Source organism: Artemia franciscana, chromosome 17, assembly GCF_032884065.1.
Source record: "Artemia franciscana chromosome 17, ASM3288406v1, whole genome shotgun sequence".
NCBI classification, from domain to species: Eukaryota; Metazoa; Arthropoda; class Branchiopoda; order Anostraca; family Artemiidae; genus Artemia; species Artemia franciscana.
The window spans coordinates 27449520-27466986 of NC_088879.1; the positions used below are offsets into that span (position 1 = coordinate 27449520).

General features: G+C 35.0%; 1 protein-coding gene across 2 annotated transcripts in view; it reads left to right on the forward strand.

The window, feature by feature from the left end:
* Nucleotides 1–469: 469 nt before the first annotated feature.
* Nucleotides 470–17467, forward strand: part of LOC136038089 (adenosylhomocysteinase-like 1) — a 129040-nt gene continuing 112042 nt past the window's right edge. The window contains exons 1-2 of one of the 2 annotated variants that reach the window (XM_065721094.1): nucleotides 470–618; nucleotides 15997–16136. In XM_065721094.1, coding sequence (XP_065577166.1) covers nucleotides 16041–16136 — 96 coding nt within the window. In that variant the 5' untranslated portion in view covers nucleotides 470–618; nucleotides 15997–16040. The remainder of the gene's footprint in view (nucleotides 619–15996; nucleotides 16137–17467) is intronic. The other variant, XM_065721089.1, reaches the window with a different exon arrangement.

Here is a 17467-nt window from a genome sequence, read left to right on the forward strand (position 1 = left end):
GTTTCTTGACTGTCTTGCAGTTCTCCTTCCCATATTTTCTCGGTTTCCCTGAGTCATCTATTCTCCTTTTTTCTATTATAATAGTCACTCAAATACTGCAGCCTGATTTCAGTCTTCATAGGATTCCCTTTAGGGAACAAAAGATTTTGCATGGATAACTCCTTTGCCATTGCCATATGAGTTTGATCTCTTAGTCATATTTTAAGCAGGTCGTCAAATTTGTCCTTCCAAATTTCATTTAGTGTGAAAGTCTCTTCATTTGAAAAGTTTTAGAAGCTTTTTTGTCGTTCTTGGTAAACGCCATGAAACCATGGCGTTTTTATTGGCTGGTAAAGCCAAATTTATTGGCTGGTAAAGCTCCTAGAAAACGGAACAACCAACCTTTACTTCATAGTTTGGCATGCGGGTCCATTATAATCCTCAATTTGTGTCGTACTGGGAAACCGTAACGGCAGTAACGGTCTGTACAATCCAGATTACCGAGTTTCCCAGAAAATGCTGAATGTAGAAAGACGTCGGGAAAGACAGAAGGGAAGTCGGCCTAATATTGTAAAGAAGAAATAACAGCTTTCCGAAAATAAAAGGGAGAAGTAATCCCTTCCTGCTAGGCTACCCTTGGTATTTTGTTTTTCAACTTTTTTAAGCTGTTTATTGCATGGACAACTTTATATTTATTAATTAGTCCTACCACTGCAAAGGTCTAGGAACTTATTCTAGGATAAACAATTACTTTCCACATCAAATAGCCTAATTGAAGTGGGCAATTGAAACCTTTACAATCAGCTCAAATATAAAATCATAAAATTGTCTCAAGTTTCATTTAGCTAAAGGTTAGATTTTATCTTTTAAATGTTAAGGTAAAATTCAAGCTGATAGCAGGGCAAAATTTGCAAAACTATGGGGTAGAGGACAAGATATTTCTGTTTCATTTTTTTTAATGAACATATAGAACAGAATGGTCAATACATACAAAGTTCTAATACTGTACATAGGGACAAGATGGATGTTCCAGGCCTGCTATGTATTTTTCAAAATCAAGGGGGAATGAGTGGCTGTTCCATTTTTTTTTTGTCAGTGAAGATACCAAGAAAAAGTTGTATACAAGTCTAGAATTGGGGGTATTGACAAGGAAATATGTTATGAAAACAATTCTTATTTATGACATCCACAAAAATTGTAGACCTTGGCTAGCTGAAAAAATTAAGAGCAATTCCACTATAGCCTACTTTATGCTAACATGTTTTCCATTTTTTTTTTTTTTTTGCATGACAGTAATGCATGACAAAATGCACAGGAAATTTAAAACTTAGGCTCTATAGTTGCACATAGACTAAGGTCCTTCTCATTAGCCCCAATTCTTGGCTTATAGGCTACCTAAGTTTTTTCCAAAATCTTATTTAATATACCTGATTGATATATGTTTATTAGCCTATCTTATAAATGAGTAGAGTAAGATGAATGAAATTGAGACATTAATGCAGAACATAAAAGATCAGTACAAAACCTGAATTATTTATAAAATTCTAGATAATGGGCTTTTAGCTATCTTAAAAAGTAGGGTAAAATTCTAGTTGATTGACTTCTTGCTATCTCAGAAAGGGGTTAGGCTAGGAAAATGAAACTTTGAGGGATGGGTCTACAGGCCAAAGTATCTCCTGGGAAGGTATTTTGAAGTACCTACCTCTACTCCTTCTCCATCTAGAGGGCCCTGACCTTCAAAAATATGTGTTATAAAAGTGAAACCTTGCAAAATCTAGTTAAATAAAGTGAAAGCAGAGATGTAGATACATTTTTCAGCAGGGGTTTGACACCAGTATTTTCATTAAGGGGGGGGGGAATTTTATTCAAGTGCTACTGAAGAAAAGTTACCATTTACCAAAGATGCTGCTTCATTAAATTCAAAATATTACACAATACATAATAAACAATACACAAACATTAAATAAACATAAATTAAGTAATAGTGATCTAGCTTTTACAAAGATTGTCAGCAATGAGTTGCTGCAGGTCACAGTAGTGTCGTTTAAAAAAGCTTTTTTGTGGGCTAAGGTGTATTTCATATACTTCTACTACTACTACTAACAACTCACTGCAGCACCAAGCCGCCTGAGGCCAACACAGCTATGCACACTCCTCCTCTAACCTAATCTATTTAAAGCCTCTCTTTTTACACCCTCCCAGGAAGTTCCCATTTCCTTTAAATCTTTATTTATGACATCCTCCCAACCCAGACAAGGACAACCTGCTTTCTGTGTAGCCCCAGATGGTTGGCCAAAAAGGACAACCTTTGGTAATCTGTCATCCTTCATCCATAGAATGTGGCCTAGCCATCTCAACCATTCTTTCATTATAGCCCTAGAAAGTGGGATTGAACCACATTTTTTTGTACAACCTACTGTTTGAAATATGGTCAGTCAGCTGGGTACCAGAACAATCTGTAGGCAATTTCTCTGGAAAACATCTAGTAAATTTTCATATGCTTTTTGGAGCACCCATGCTTCAGAGCCATATTTGACCACTGTTATTACTGTAGCTTCCAATATTCTAATCTTGGTTTGCAGACTTATCTTTCTATTCTTCCAAACTTTTTTTAACTGTGAAAAAACGCCCTGAGCCTTAGCTATTCTACTTTTAACATCTTCACTGCTCCCACCATCTTTACTAATAATACTACCAAGGTAACTGAGGCACCCAACCTGATCAATCTTTTCATTACCTAATGTGACCTGTTCATCTTCACTTATTCCTAGCCTTAGTGACTTAGTCTTCTTAACATTAATTTTCAAGCCTATTTTAGCACCCTGAACTTGCAAAACCTCTAAAGATTCATTCATTTTGCTCACACTTACATCTAATATGCTTAAATCATCAGCATAATCTAAGTCCAGGAGCGTTTTTCCTCCCCATTTGATTCCATGGTCTCCAATTGCCCTTCCTGTGCTCCTTAAGATGAAGTCCATCAAAATGATCCATACATTCACCTTTTTTAAGATGGCTTCATCACTAATGTTGCAGAACCTGTTCCCCCCCACTTCCCCAACCTCCCATCATAGAAGAGGATGCCCTGTCTTTTAGTTGAACCAAGCACCATTCTAACAGCACCCTATATTTTACTATTCATTTGCATGCAATTTTGAACAGATTTTGACTCTATAAGATTAAATTTGTTGTGTTAAACTTTTGCTATGCATGATTCATTGAAATATTGCTTATGGCTTTTTATTGAAGTTATTTGGTAGTGAATTTGCTGCTTTATATTAATAAATAGCATTGAAACAAGCAGGCCACATGAAGCAAAAGCAAAAATACAGGATAATTGCAAGTTTTATTACATATAATTCCATGTCTAATATTAGATTATAACATAAACCTTATGATATTTCAGGTTGGATGAATACACATATAAAATAAACCTACAATACAGACATACTTGTTACAAAAATTGTAGTCATATATGTTTTTCTATATTAAATTCCTTTATCATTTTATAAAGATCAATTTGAACTTTTCTTTCAATTGACAACAGTGCAAATGAAGATAATCTCTCTTACCCCATGGTATTGAAGTAGTATATCTTCTATCATTGAAGACAAGATTTGATCTTTCACACTTCAGAATTTATAGGAATAGTGAAGTACGTCTGGTTGAACACCACCATTTTTCAGTACTGTCACCCTCTAACAATATAAAAGTCAGCCTATGTTTTTTAAAATACATAGATATTATCTACATCAGGGGTCTCCAAACTATGGCCCATGGGCCAGATGTAGGCCTAAAGGCCCTCTCATCTAGTCTCTTAAGACCTGAAACAGTTGGCTTTCACACATACCATGTATGACACAGCTAATGGAGAGGATATATCCAATGACTTGAAAAAAACATTAGCTGATTATAACTTGGTGTGGACTGACTTCAGTTGCTTGACTGTTGACAGAGGAAAGAACATGAGTGGCATAAAGAAATAGTGGCTGAACAAATGAAGTAAATGTGTAATGAAAAACACATTCCACAAGCTGTGTTTCTGTACTGTATTATTAACTAAAAGTTTTGTGTTCTAAATATATAGACATTAGGAGTGTACTGAATCCTATGGTGAAGACGATGAATTTAATGAGATTGTGTGGGCTCAACCATAGACAGTTCACAGACATGTTCAAAGATACAGACACAGAATCACAGGATTTACAATATTACATAGCAGTAAGACAGTTAGGCTGTGAGAAAGTTCCGAGAATGGTATTTGAATTAAGAAAAGAAATACATGACTTCCTAGGAAGTAAAGACAAGTTACAGCTACTGCTATCTGATGAAGAGTGGATATGGAAATTGCCCTTTGCTGCAGACATTACTGGTCATTTAAAATATCTGAACTTAAAGCTTTATTGGCAAAAGTACATACCAACAACCTTATGCCCTTTCAGGAGTATAAGATCTTCATGGCTGATGCAACAGCTGAATTTCTTACATCATGTGCACTTTGAAGTCACCAAAGACCCCCAGCAGCAGTTTTAGGGGCAGTTTTCTCACTTGGATTCAAAAGCAAAAGAAGTAAAGCTATTTCAAAATCCATTAGAAGCAGATATGGCTTGTGGCTCAGATAAAATACAGCTGGAAGTCATTGAGTTGCAAGCAAATGACATTTTAAGGGACAAACTAAAAGAAGGACTTTTCCCAGTTTTTCCCAGTTCATGCATAAGGATGACTTTCCTAATGCCAAAGCTCTTGCATCATGGTTTCCTCTCATTCTTTGGAACCAAATACTTATACAAACATACATTTTGAGGAGGAAATACATGAAGAACAATTTGAGAACTATCTTGTCTGATGATAATCTCAGGTCACTGTTGATGTTAGGTGCATCAAATCTAAAACCAGAAATATCTACTATTCTGGCATCCATGAAACAAATTTCACCATTCCCACTAGTACAGCTGTTGCCCTGGATTTTGAAGAAACTATACTCCTTACCTGAAACCCCTACAGAACATCATCACAGAAAAACAAGAAGTACGCAATTAGAATCATCATTTTTGCAAACCATATATAGGAAAAATGCACCACCACCTTGAAAAACAAGGACAATCACATATCACCAAATCATCCCCTTTTTCTCTTTTTTTTACTTTAACTTACCTTAAATTACACCTAGGAGCAATCTAAGAGTCCTCGTAGAGTTCCAGAATAATGACTTGAGTTATATTCAAAGTTCTTTAGTGACTAGGTGCTGTTGCATGAACAGTAGCATCCCAATTTACTTTGCACTCTCTGGAGAACTAATCAGCATCTAGCCTTTGTTTGAAAACGTCAATGGATTCAGCAGTAAGTGGGGACCAAAGTGGACTCCAGAAGGCTTGGCATTCCAAGAAGAAGAAGTAACTGTTTCATTAGATAGTTTGTTCCAACTGTTGACAATTCATGATGAAAAGAATTGATTACAGACTCTAGATACAGTAGACTGCTTGACAAGTTTCAGGTGATGAATTCTAAATCTTAAGTTGGAACCAACAGTAGTGAATAATGCATGGGGAGTGTTAGCCCTCATTAACTTATAGGCCAAAATGACATCCCCTCTATTTCTTCTGTGAACAAGTTTAGGGAGATTCAGCTTTGACAGTCTTACAGGGTACGAAAGCTCCTGCATACCAGTTATCACTTTGGTGACTTGTATCTGCACATAATTGAGAATTTTTATGTCTTTTAAAATATGTAGAGGCAAGACATTCCAACTTCAGGCTTAGTTGCACAAGTCCCTTTTATTGAAGACTGATGGCTTTAGGGAAACAAGTGGAAATAGTATGCTTAATCAGACCCAAAGTTGAACTAGCACAAGCAGCAGACGTATTTGCATGGGTTCTCAATTTTAGTTTCAGTTTCTTTGTGAATAGTGACACCAAGTCAAAACCAAATAAATACACACATAAATACAAATTAATACTACGTTAAATAACTAATGACTCAAGTTATTTTAGTTTCATTGTCAATAGTGACACCAAAATCTTGCTCATTATGTACAGAGGAGAGTGGGTGGCCAAAGAAAAATAAGAGCAACAGGGATTCAGTTTGCCAAAGTTAATGATATGGCACTTGATAACATTGAATTCAAGAAGCAAAGCCTCAGCCCAATGGGCCACAGTTGAATATTATTTTGTAGGTGGGCATGATTGTCACAGGAGAAGGCTGGTCCAAGAAGCTTTTGGTCGTCTGTATAGAGAGTTGATTTACTGCTGATAATAAGAGGAGAATTATTGATGAAGATAGTAAATAGTGTATGACCCAAAAGACTTTGAGGAACTCTACTCTTAACGAACATTGAGGAAGAAATAATATGTTTACCAGAGTAATCAAGTAACTGAACACATTGAGATTGTAAATGAAGGATCCAGAGAAGGGATTTCTCTTCAAGCTTGGCTGCACATAATTTAATTACAAGTTGCTTGTGATGAACTCTGTCAAAAGCTTTAGAAAAGTCAAGCAGAATCATGTCTACAGGCACCCCCATATCAACATTATTTGCTTCAAGATGTTTAACAGCTGCAGAATTGATTATTCTTTTAAGATTCTTAACAACTGCTGGTGTCATGCCAATGGGTCAATAATTTTTAGCAAGTTCCTTTCTATCCTTTTTAAATGCATGAATAATATGTTCAGTTTTCCAATCCAGAGATAGTCTGGAAAGATTTAATGATGGCTTGAATAGCAGGGAAAGGGGTTGACACAAAACTGCACAACATTCATGTAGGATATGTGTGTGAATGCGGACTAGAACAGCAGATTTATTCAGTTTGAGGGATGTAAGTTCTTTTAGAATATTATATCAGTAATCAGAACAGGTTCAATCTTATGTGATACATCATGTAAAGGAAATTGGTATAAATAATAATGATATTAGAGAAAAAAAAAAAACAGATGGAAATTATTGGTTGAAAACTTCAGCTCAGGATCAGCAACTGGTCCACTATTGTGCATTATATCTGGGACTGTGGATCTGCTGCTACATTTTTGAGTGGCATAACGCCAGAAATACTTAGGGTTGTCCTTAACATCCTCAACCAATTTTTCCTCAAACTTATCTTCAAGTCCTTTATTTGGTTGGTTGTCTGATTATCCAACTGTTTGAAGATTTGATAACTTTCTGTGATCTTATTTTTTCTACAGTAATTCCATGCTGGGTTTTTTCTATTGATTAGCTTACTTATTTTGGTAGTTAAAAAAGGTAAATTTTTTGCCTGTTTTTCCTGAAAGATTCTGGTGGAAGACTTTTCAACATGCAGAATTTCCATTTTTACATTAGTATCACCAATAATAGGTTGCTTCTATTTGACATTGACAAGTCTTTCAGAGACTGATTTGTGGTTGACACATTTTTGTTGCTTAGAAGACGGTTGTTTAGTATGTGTTATTATTATTAGGAGGGGTGGATGCACTAACAGTGGGTCGAGGTTCAGGCCTTCAAGGCCCATTACCTCTACACCCCAAAAACTAAGCTCTATTTATGGCTGGTGGGGCAATGATGGGTTCAGCCTCTTGACCCTTACCTCAAGTAATAAGTAAATTTAAGTAAACTTAAATATCTTAAGTCGGTGTCCAATCCTAGCTAAACATTCTTCTATCAAATGCCTTCTTGTGTCCACATTGGCCATCTTGCATTTTTGGCATAATGGGGACACACCCCTCCCTATTTGGGAAAGATGTTTCCCAAAATTTCCAGTTCCTGCTATGGTTTCTGTAACCATTCTCGTCTTGGACCTTTTCAGTCATAGAAAATGTTGTCAGGGTTGGGTTGAACTTTGGGAGTTGCCCCTTCATTTTCTTACACCCCACCATTGTATGCCAATTTTGTTCTGCTCTCTCATTGCTCCAATCCCTCACTGCTCCCTTCCAGAACTCTGAGAAATTGGGATGGAACGTTATGGACCATAATATCTCAGTGATGCTCCATCCTTAGCTGCTTCATTGGCCATCTCATTCCCTTCTATTCCAGAATGCCCTGGGACCCCCATCAGGGTAATCTGGTCACCTTTGTATGCCAAGCTATTCAGTGCTTTCTACCATTCCAATTTTTTATTTTGCCTGCTCTGTACATTCTGAAGAACCTTTAGGTATGCTTGATTTTTACATTCTGAAGAGACTTTAGGTATGCTTTACATTCTGAAGAGCCTTTAGGTATGCTTTACATTCTGAAGAGCCTTTAGGTATGCTTGATTTTAGTTAAGATACATATATCTTTCCCTGTACTTCCCATTTCCAACAGTCCTCCAACCGCCCATTCTAATCTGAACATTTCAGCCTGAAAAACTGTGACGAATTTTCCCAGGTGATAACTGATTATCTCCTTGTCCACATCAGGAGTATTCTGATATATTACTACTCCTGTCCCCTATTTTCCATCAAACCGTAAACCATCAGCGTAATATATTATCGGGTTGCTTTGGCGGAGCAGCTCTATCTCCTGCTTTACTTCCTTTCTGTCCTTTATGACAATTTGGAATTACCACTCCTGTTTTATTCTTGGGATAGTATTATCTTTAGGCATCTGCTGCTGCTTGCACTGAAGCAAAGACCTACAGATGCCAACATGGTCTTTACTTTTCCCATTTCGTATCTGCTGTCTTTGGGTTCATTGACTTTTTATCTGTTGTCTAACAGCACTTTTTACTGCTGCTTCCTCTAGAATATTTTTTATGGTTAGAAGTCCCAAGATAAGCTCTATGAAAGTCATATTGGTTCCATGATATGCTGATGTAATCATTAGGCATGTTAGTCCTTGCACCCTTATTAAGGGGGTTATGTGGCTCACAATTCGAGTTGAATTAACCCAACCCGCTTTTCCATATGACAAAACTGGTCTAATTACCGTCTTATATAAATACATGATCTTACTTGGAGTCAAGTCCCAGTTCTTTCCCACCATATGTTGACACTGAATTAGGGAAGCTGTGGCTTTCAGTACCTTTTCAAGACAGTGAGCTTTTCAGCTCAGTTGGTGATTAATTATGACCCCTTGGTATTTCACCTACTTTTTCAGGGATAATAGGTGACCATGTATTTTTAGAGCAAAGGGAGCTTGCCATTTCCTCTTTTTTGTGAATACTACTACTTTGCTCTTTTCAGGTGGTAAGCGTAGTTTATGATTCTGTGATCATATTTGGATTTTGTCCAGCATGTGCTGTCCAAATTTAAACAGTGTCCTTAGACATTTTGCTCTCAGTAAGGATAGTAGGTCATCCACATATGCCTGGCTATATCCAGATTTCTGTTTCAATAAATTCAGCAGGCTGTTCATGACCAGATTCCACAGTTTCAATAAATTCAGCAGGCTGTTCATGACCAGGATACCCCCCCCCCCCTGCAGGCATCCACTCTGAACAGTCTTCAATTTTTTTTATTCCCTTTAAATCAATGACTATGTGTTGATTCCTGAGCATATGGGAATTCCATTTCTGAATAGATCGATAATCTTGCTTTCTCCATGGCTGTTTGTATGGATTCAAAAGTAGCATTATCAAATGCTCATTCAATGTTGAGGAATATACCTAAGGTTTATTCTTTACATTCTAGGGCTTGCTGTCCCTGCCCCACCAATTGGTGAACCACATCATCTGTAGAGCCTCCTATCTTAAATCCTATTTGCTTTTGGATATCATGTTCTTTGTCTCCAGATTACTTATCAGAAACCAATGTGTTTAATAGGTAGACAAAACTCCAAAATATTAAAAAATGGTTGCTATTACTAACAGGTATTTTGAATGATGGCACCCTTAGGAGTTATCAAATCCTCCTCTCTGTTTGCTTTTCTGTGTTTCAGCTCCTCAACTAGAGCTCTGAACTCTGTTTGATCTTCCTTTGGATTGTCACCATAGAAACTGACTGATCCTTTTGTTTCAAAGGATTTCTGTATTATATGTTTTCTAAATTCAGTTGATGGCACAGAGAAAAGGACCGGAAGGTCGGCTACTAGAGGGTTGATGGCTATTTGAAAGTCTTTATGCTTTGACTGGGGGGCACCAATGTCAACTCCATAAGCGTGTAATAGATAATAATACAGGAAAATCGCACCATCACTCTGAATGGGGATTCCGTATGCAATGATATTCAAACATCTTTCAAAACGTTGACGCTCTGAACTTGCAATCTGACAAACATCAGTTTCAGTGAATTGAGCTACAGGAAGTTGAGACAACTGAGAAGACACTGTAGAAGCCACTAGGTCATGAACAGTTGGAACAGAACACACTGATTGCAGCGAATTTTCAATGTGTGATACTCTATTGGCAATATCACTAGTCCAAGCAGAAATGTCACTTTTAATGTCAGTTCTCAGTTGGTAAAGTGTTTGGCTCTAGTGACTAGTGGTGGAAAACTCCTTCTCGAGTTCTTCCCTGAAATATTTCAAAGAACTGTCCATAACAGAAGGTAGCTTTGCTATTATAACCTGCTCATTAAAGGGGGGAGAAGGAGGGTTAACTTTTCAGGACCAACAAGAACAAGTAAGTGATAGCGTCATCTTGCTTGATAATTTATGTTAACCAGGAGACAGGTCCAGACGATCACCACAAATCCCCTTCTCACAAATGTTTCTATGGCTGAGGACCCCTCATCCAATTCTGTAGAACAGGCAGCACAACTATCATGGCCTTTAACGGGCTTATGTGTTTGCCTTTGCCTTACTGGACATAGTAAATTCAACTAACTCAGGTAAGTGAAACTAAACAAGTCCAGGGTAGGTGCTAGGCCATAGGCCACTACTTAGGCAAATCAAAATCTCTTCTAAATCTATAGGATCCAATAAAAAAAAAAAAAACTTCTCTGTAATAACTTCTCAAGCTGTCACTAATTCAAAAACTTGGAATTAAGGCAAATTTTGTTCTGCTTTTTTGTCTTTATTGCTAGCAGGGCACTGAATCATCATAGAGAGTTATTTGAGGGCTCACTTAAAAGCTAGCTTATGTATCTAAAATAGTTTTTAACTATTTTTTGTTATTGTACATTGTAGAATAAAAACTGTATATTAGGATTACTATAGTTTCAGAAGTAGATCTGCACCAGAAACAAGGCAAAGGAAAGTGTTTTGATTCTCTTGTCTTTGCCAAATCTTAATTTCGATTTAGGGTTCTATCTCTAGGCATTAGGAGGGTGCTTGGAAAAAAGTGTGATGGCAGTAGATATATCAAATAGTATTGCTCTTTTATTGTTACTTCAGCTAATTCAGAAAAATAATTTTGCACCAAGATCTTAAAAAATTCAATATTGCTTGAAATCCTACTCAAGTCATCAGAATAATGTTTTTCAAAATCTGGAGTCAGTGAAAAGTAGTTAAATCAAAATTAAGGAAAAATAATTTTTTCAAAAATAAAGAAAAACTCCTGTCTTCAATAGAACTTCCTAACCATTAGAAATACGATTGGAATAAAAACAGGAAGTTGAAAATGCCTCACCAGAGCATAACTTAAGCAGTGGGTTCATCTAGAAAGTCATATTCACCTAACCATGAAATATTGTCATACTGGCCTAAATGTGAAACCTTGAGAAATAGGCTAGATCCATAGTACAGACAATGTCCAAGGTAATATTTTGCTAAATTTTAACTGATTATGAAGAAGACTTTGAATCTGTCTCTATAAGTTTTTTTCAACTAGATTACTTTCTAAGACACTGATGAGCCCATCATCTAGAATCTGAACGATACTAGGAAAATTTGTCCGAAAGTAATTATTTGACCTTATAGCCCTGAGATCAAAATTTAAGCTAAAATATGGCTATAGTGGATTTTTGTTAGCTTGTTTTTTTTATTAACTGAGTGAATATAACTTTGTGGGATGGACCTGTAACCTAAATTGTCATTAAGATTAGGAAGGTGTTCAAGTAACCACCTCAACCCCTTCTTCCTCTAGACTACTGAGTTTCTGTGAACTTGGATGCTTTTGTGTGTGCAGAAACACTTTTCAGGAATACATCTATAGCCTGAATAAATTGTCTAATTCCAACCTGAAAATGTATTCCAAATGCCATGCCTCAACTCCCTCCTTAGTGATAAACTCTGAATTTTTTTTGGGAAAATTGGTCATAATAACCCTGAGCAAAAATTTGGCTTAGAAACTGGCTCAAATCCTAGAACTGTTTCAGCAAAGCCTACCTAACTTCAATACATACATAAACATACCATTGCAAATTAGACGCACAAGATTTAGAAAACCATGGCCAAAACCTTCCTCAAACTGAAAAATCTGAACCATTCACAGGTAATATCCAAAATAATTTTATAATGTATGAGAAGTCATGCAATTTTGGTAAAAAAAGAAGAAAGATTAAAAGTAATTTGAAAATATTTTCTTTGAAAGCGATGATTATGACTGCTCTATGTGACAAAAGAATATATTTGAGCTATTGATTTACCTTTATGTAGACTACATTATATTAACAAAAAAGTCACAATCCAACATTTAAATTAAGGCAATGTGCCTGTTGCTATCTGGTTATTACTTCTCCAGCTCTATTTTATTGGCATTTCTATCATCAGTTATTAAAAAATTATTGTTAGTTATTTTTAGTTTATATGTAATAATTGCTGAAAATTCTTTATTGGTGGCTGGTAGATCATGTAATGAGGGCATCTACTTTAAAGGCATTAGAAACTAGGTGGCACTATTGTTTATGTAAAAACTGTGAATTGTCAGCTTTTCTAATGTTTGCACTTTGCAAGGTATATCGTAGGCTTTAAGTCCAACTATTTTTACTTAAAGTCAAATCCATGTTTTTAGATGACATTTGTTTATTAAAAGTTGCCAGTTTTGCAAATTTTTTGTATTAGTTCTCACCATGACCTGTGTTAAACCTGACAAAAATTTGTATATAAGAAATGCAATCTTATTTTATTTCTTTTTTGCTAGCTTAATTTGTTTTAAAGAAACCAGAACTTTATGTATTTCACCTGCCAACTGCAATGAAATTTGTGTTTCAAATCTTATAAAAATGTGCAGTGTATAAAATATTATCCAGGAAAGATGGCGTTTATTCAGGTATTTATGCAACTCAGTGGATATATCACATTGTAACTTCAAATGTAATCTCTTTTGAGAACATGTTGCACAACCTAACCAAATTCATAATTACACCGACTTCCAAAAAATGTTTCACCACTAATTAAGTCCAAATTTCTTAGTATCTTTCTCTCAAGAAGAATTTCAGCAGCTTTTACATCAATACTCGTATACATTGACACTATGTCCAAACTTGAAATTATAGAATTTGAAGAAATTCTTCTTGAGAGAAAGATACTAAGAAATTTGGACTTGATTAGTGGTGAAACAGTTTTGGAAGTTGGTGCAATTGTGAATTTAGTTAGGTTGTGCAACATGTTCTCTTATTTTTTCAATTCAGAGGGGTTTTTTTCGAACAAGTAAATGGTTTACCCATGGGGGCCACTTTAAGTCCTTTATTAGCAAATTGTTTTTATTATCACATTGTAACTTCAAATGTAATCTCTTTTGAGAACCAGGCATCACTAAATCCAATACAAATTCAAAAAATATTCTGTAATACATTCTTGGTGTTGGTATGAAATGAATTTTAAATGAACACGAACTTCTTATTTTGCAAGCTGATTGTGATGGAATGTGAAGACCAATCTTTTTGTTGCAAGTAAAATTATGCAATAGAAGTTTTGCTAAGACGTTATTTTTTTGAATCATAATTCTAAAATCCTATTTAAGTTACTAAGTTTCACTGTAATTCTGAATTTCCTGATGAGTTTATGCTTCATATATTAGGGAAGTTTGAACAAAAAAACAACTAAATTTTATAACAAAATAGGATGTTAGAAATTTGAGATATAGTTCGATTTTACATAATCCTCTGTATCAATGAATGAATCATTTTATTCAGTGACTAAACTTGTACATCATGGTTTAATATCTAATCTACGAAATAGGACGTAAAAATATCAGAAAAAAACTGAAGGAATTGAATATAAGTTCACTTTATGTGACTAATCATCAATGTACCTTGAAGAAATAGTTATAGGATGTAGAATGAAATTCCTTCTATTCCGTAAAATTTAATACATTAATAAGATTGTGTAATTATTATAATTATAAAATGATTATTAAAATGAAATATTTATACAATTAACATATTATTATAAAATATAATTATAAAATATGAAATTAATATACAATCCTAAATAATTATTGAAATTATGTACGCTTATAAAAATAATACATTTAGTAGAATTTATTACGTTTATTACGCTACTCAAGTTAGTTGCAAGCTTGATTCTTCATAAATTTAATTTAATGGACAATAAAATGGGTGGCAAATGAATTTGTTACACCCTTTTGCATTTCAGTGCTCTCCTTAAAAAAAAATGTGGCTGGGAACTCCTGTCATTTATTCTTTAATTCTGGATCTCCTACTCATAGATTTAAGTTCTCATGATCATTTCCCTTAGACAAACCCAATATAAGCAGATTTTCTAGATGAACTTGGCAATGCATTCTCTTAACAACATGTTACCCGAACTGAAATGAAAGCCTGTCTGATAAAATTCGGTTTCCCTGTTAAAGATCTTGGAGTTCATTTTGACAAACTTTTCAAATTTCATGAATAGGTTTTGACTTAATCTAGATGTGAAAATAGTCACCTCTATGTGATTACAAGATCTTCTAAATGATTCAATCTTGTTGTTTCTTAATTGTCTATAAATCATTAATGCTACCCTTGTTGGCATCCCTTTTGACAAAGCCAACCTGTATTGGCTGTCAGGGTTCAGCATAGAGGAACAAAGATAATTTCCCCATTTATGATACACGTTATGACAGATTTACTTAGAATGTTGTGACAGATTTAAAGTGCTGATATTGCCTACTTTACAATATTGTGGCAACCGTTGTGATCTTGTATAACTGCCTACTGTAATGTATATGCAGATATGCTATGTTGGTGTGAACCAGGGCTATGAGAGATTTAAAAGGTTGAATTTGCCTTATTTGCAGTTCTGTTGCAATTGTGGTGGTCTTGTGACTGATCACTGTGTTGTATACACAAAATTTACAACATTGGTGTGTACCCTTCCATCTATTTCTTTTTCCATGAATCATCACAACAGCATGGATACGAATTAAATCAGTCTAGAGTTAACAAATAAATTAGTAAAAATAATGCCTCTGGAAGGGCAACTGCTGGTAATATCCAGACATTCAAGACTAATTTGTAAAATTAAGATTTTATAAGGATGAATACAGTGTAAAGCTTATTTCAGCTTCTGACTGTCATGTTGTCCGTTGGAATGCTTTGATTTTTGTATTTATTTGATAATATTTTGTAACAAACATTTTGCTTACTTTGTATTTTGTAATAATGACAATAATGAAAGCTCTTAAGATTGTAGATTCAAAATAACATGTCAAAGATTACAACGTCTTAATTTATGTAATTCCTTACTCTAACCATCATTCAACTTCCAAGTTTTTTTTAAGTTCAACCTGAGAAGGATGAAATAATGTTTTGTTACAAGATGCATATTATTGACATACATACACGCAAAAAAGGAGAAAAGAACAAAACCAACAGCCAAAATGACATCAATGCAGTTGACTTTGTCACAAAGTTAGAACTTACACCAAAATTATTTTAAAAATATATGTTCCAAGCAACTTAAACCTCTCCTGTATGCTTGGTTGTTGCAAACCTGTATATTCTCCATGTTTCTATTTGAAAGGTTAGCAAATAGATCTGGAACAAAAAATTGTAGTAGCAAGTTTAAAGCTAATACTTTTCACCAGCAATATCTGCATTGTAAGACTTCTAAACAAGTATATTACACCAAAAATGAGTAAGCTCCTTCAAATGGCTATCTTCCTACAGCACATACTGGGAAACATCCAAAATTGCTTTCCTAATACTTTTTCTATGTTTAGATACGTTTCCTATAAGTTCAGTCGGCGGCCGCTAATGCTGTCGTTATTTTTGTTTCAATTGGATAATTCAGCATTGTTTCAGGAAAACATCTTCTGGCTCTGCGCTTACTGATTATCAAACACCAGATGAATAAAGCAGAGTTTTTCAGCCAAAATGGTATCAGAAGTCCCCTAGAAAAACAAAACGAAATGAAGGCTTTTGACAGAGGAGCCAGGCCCAGGGTGAGTTTGTAGAATTTATTCCTTTTTTTCGACAAAATTCACTCGAAATGTCAGGATGTCACTAATGATTAATTATTAGTGATTTGTGTCCCATAATGTCTGCCAACATATTTGGACGCCATTTATACAGGTAATTCCTTTTCATTTCTGCGATTTCTTGATGGAAATGCTCCCAATTTTTGCTGCTCACATTCCCTAGGTTTTCAGCCCCATGATCTTATAGTTCCTTATTAGTCTTACTAACAAATTTTCTATAGCCATAGACCTGAAGTTTTCTAGAAAGTTTGCGACAATTTTTTTTAGGGACAACCATAAACAAGCCTTGCATATTTAATTGGTTTCAAAATGCGCATCCTTTCTTAGTTCCCTTATTCGAGGGTCAACAAATATTAGCTCTTTTAATTCAGCTTCACTGATTCTTTGGAACTGATTTTTCATAATCCAGTCATGCACTGCCACCTGCCTCCACAATCCATTGCTTCCACAAGATTTTTAATTTGACCTAGTTTTATATGCAATGGAGAGTAAGATTTTTCTCAGAATTTACAAGTAGCTGGGGAAAAACATTTTCTTGTCCTGGGTCGAGTGACTCCCGATTTGGCCAGTTCTTTTTTATATAATGATTCTATCTTTGCTATTCCACTTGCACAAGAAGCAGTAAATTTAATATAGCCAAGGTGCAACCCAAGTAAGATAGCTATTACATTCAAGTCCTCACATATCTGCTAAGAAAATTTGTCATGATTGATAATGGATAGTAAGAGCTTCATATTCTCAGAATTTTCTTTGAACTTAGAATTCAATAAACTTTCTTTTTCTTTTTTTTAATGACCGAATCATTTAAATCTTCCTATGTTAGAAATTGAAGTTAGGATATCATTTTGCCTTGAATCTGAATCATTCTATTTCATTCTGAACATCATTAACACTTATAAGTACTTTGAAGCAATAGGTGAAGTTGGTATGTGAAGTCGTTGCCCATGAAGTACTGGTCGAATTGCTGAACCTAAAGATGGATATGTAACAGTGTTCGGACTTCGAAATTATTTCAGATATATTTGTCAAGTAGAAGTAGCAGTCTATTTAATGATCCTTTGGCTCATTAAAAAACATATAAACTGCAAAATGTCAATCGGGTATCAAAAGGACATATCTCCATAATTTTAAATTTTCAGAAGAGCAAGAAAAAAAACCTCACAACTTTTTTATTTCTCTTCCGATAACCAGTACAAAGCATGTACAAGTTTTTCTACATTTCATGTCCTTATGAGCGACTTAGACATTCGCTTTTCATCAAGTTGCAGCTGTTCAGCTATTTTAGTTTCAGTTAT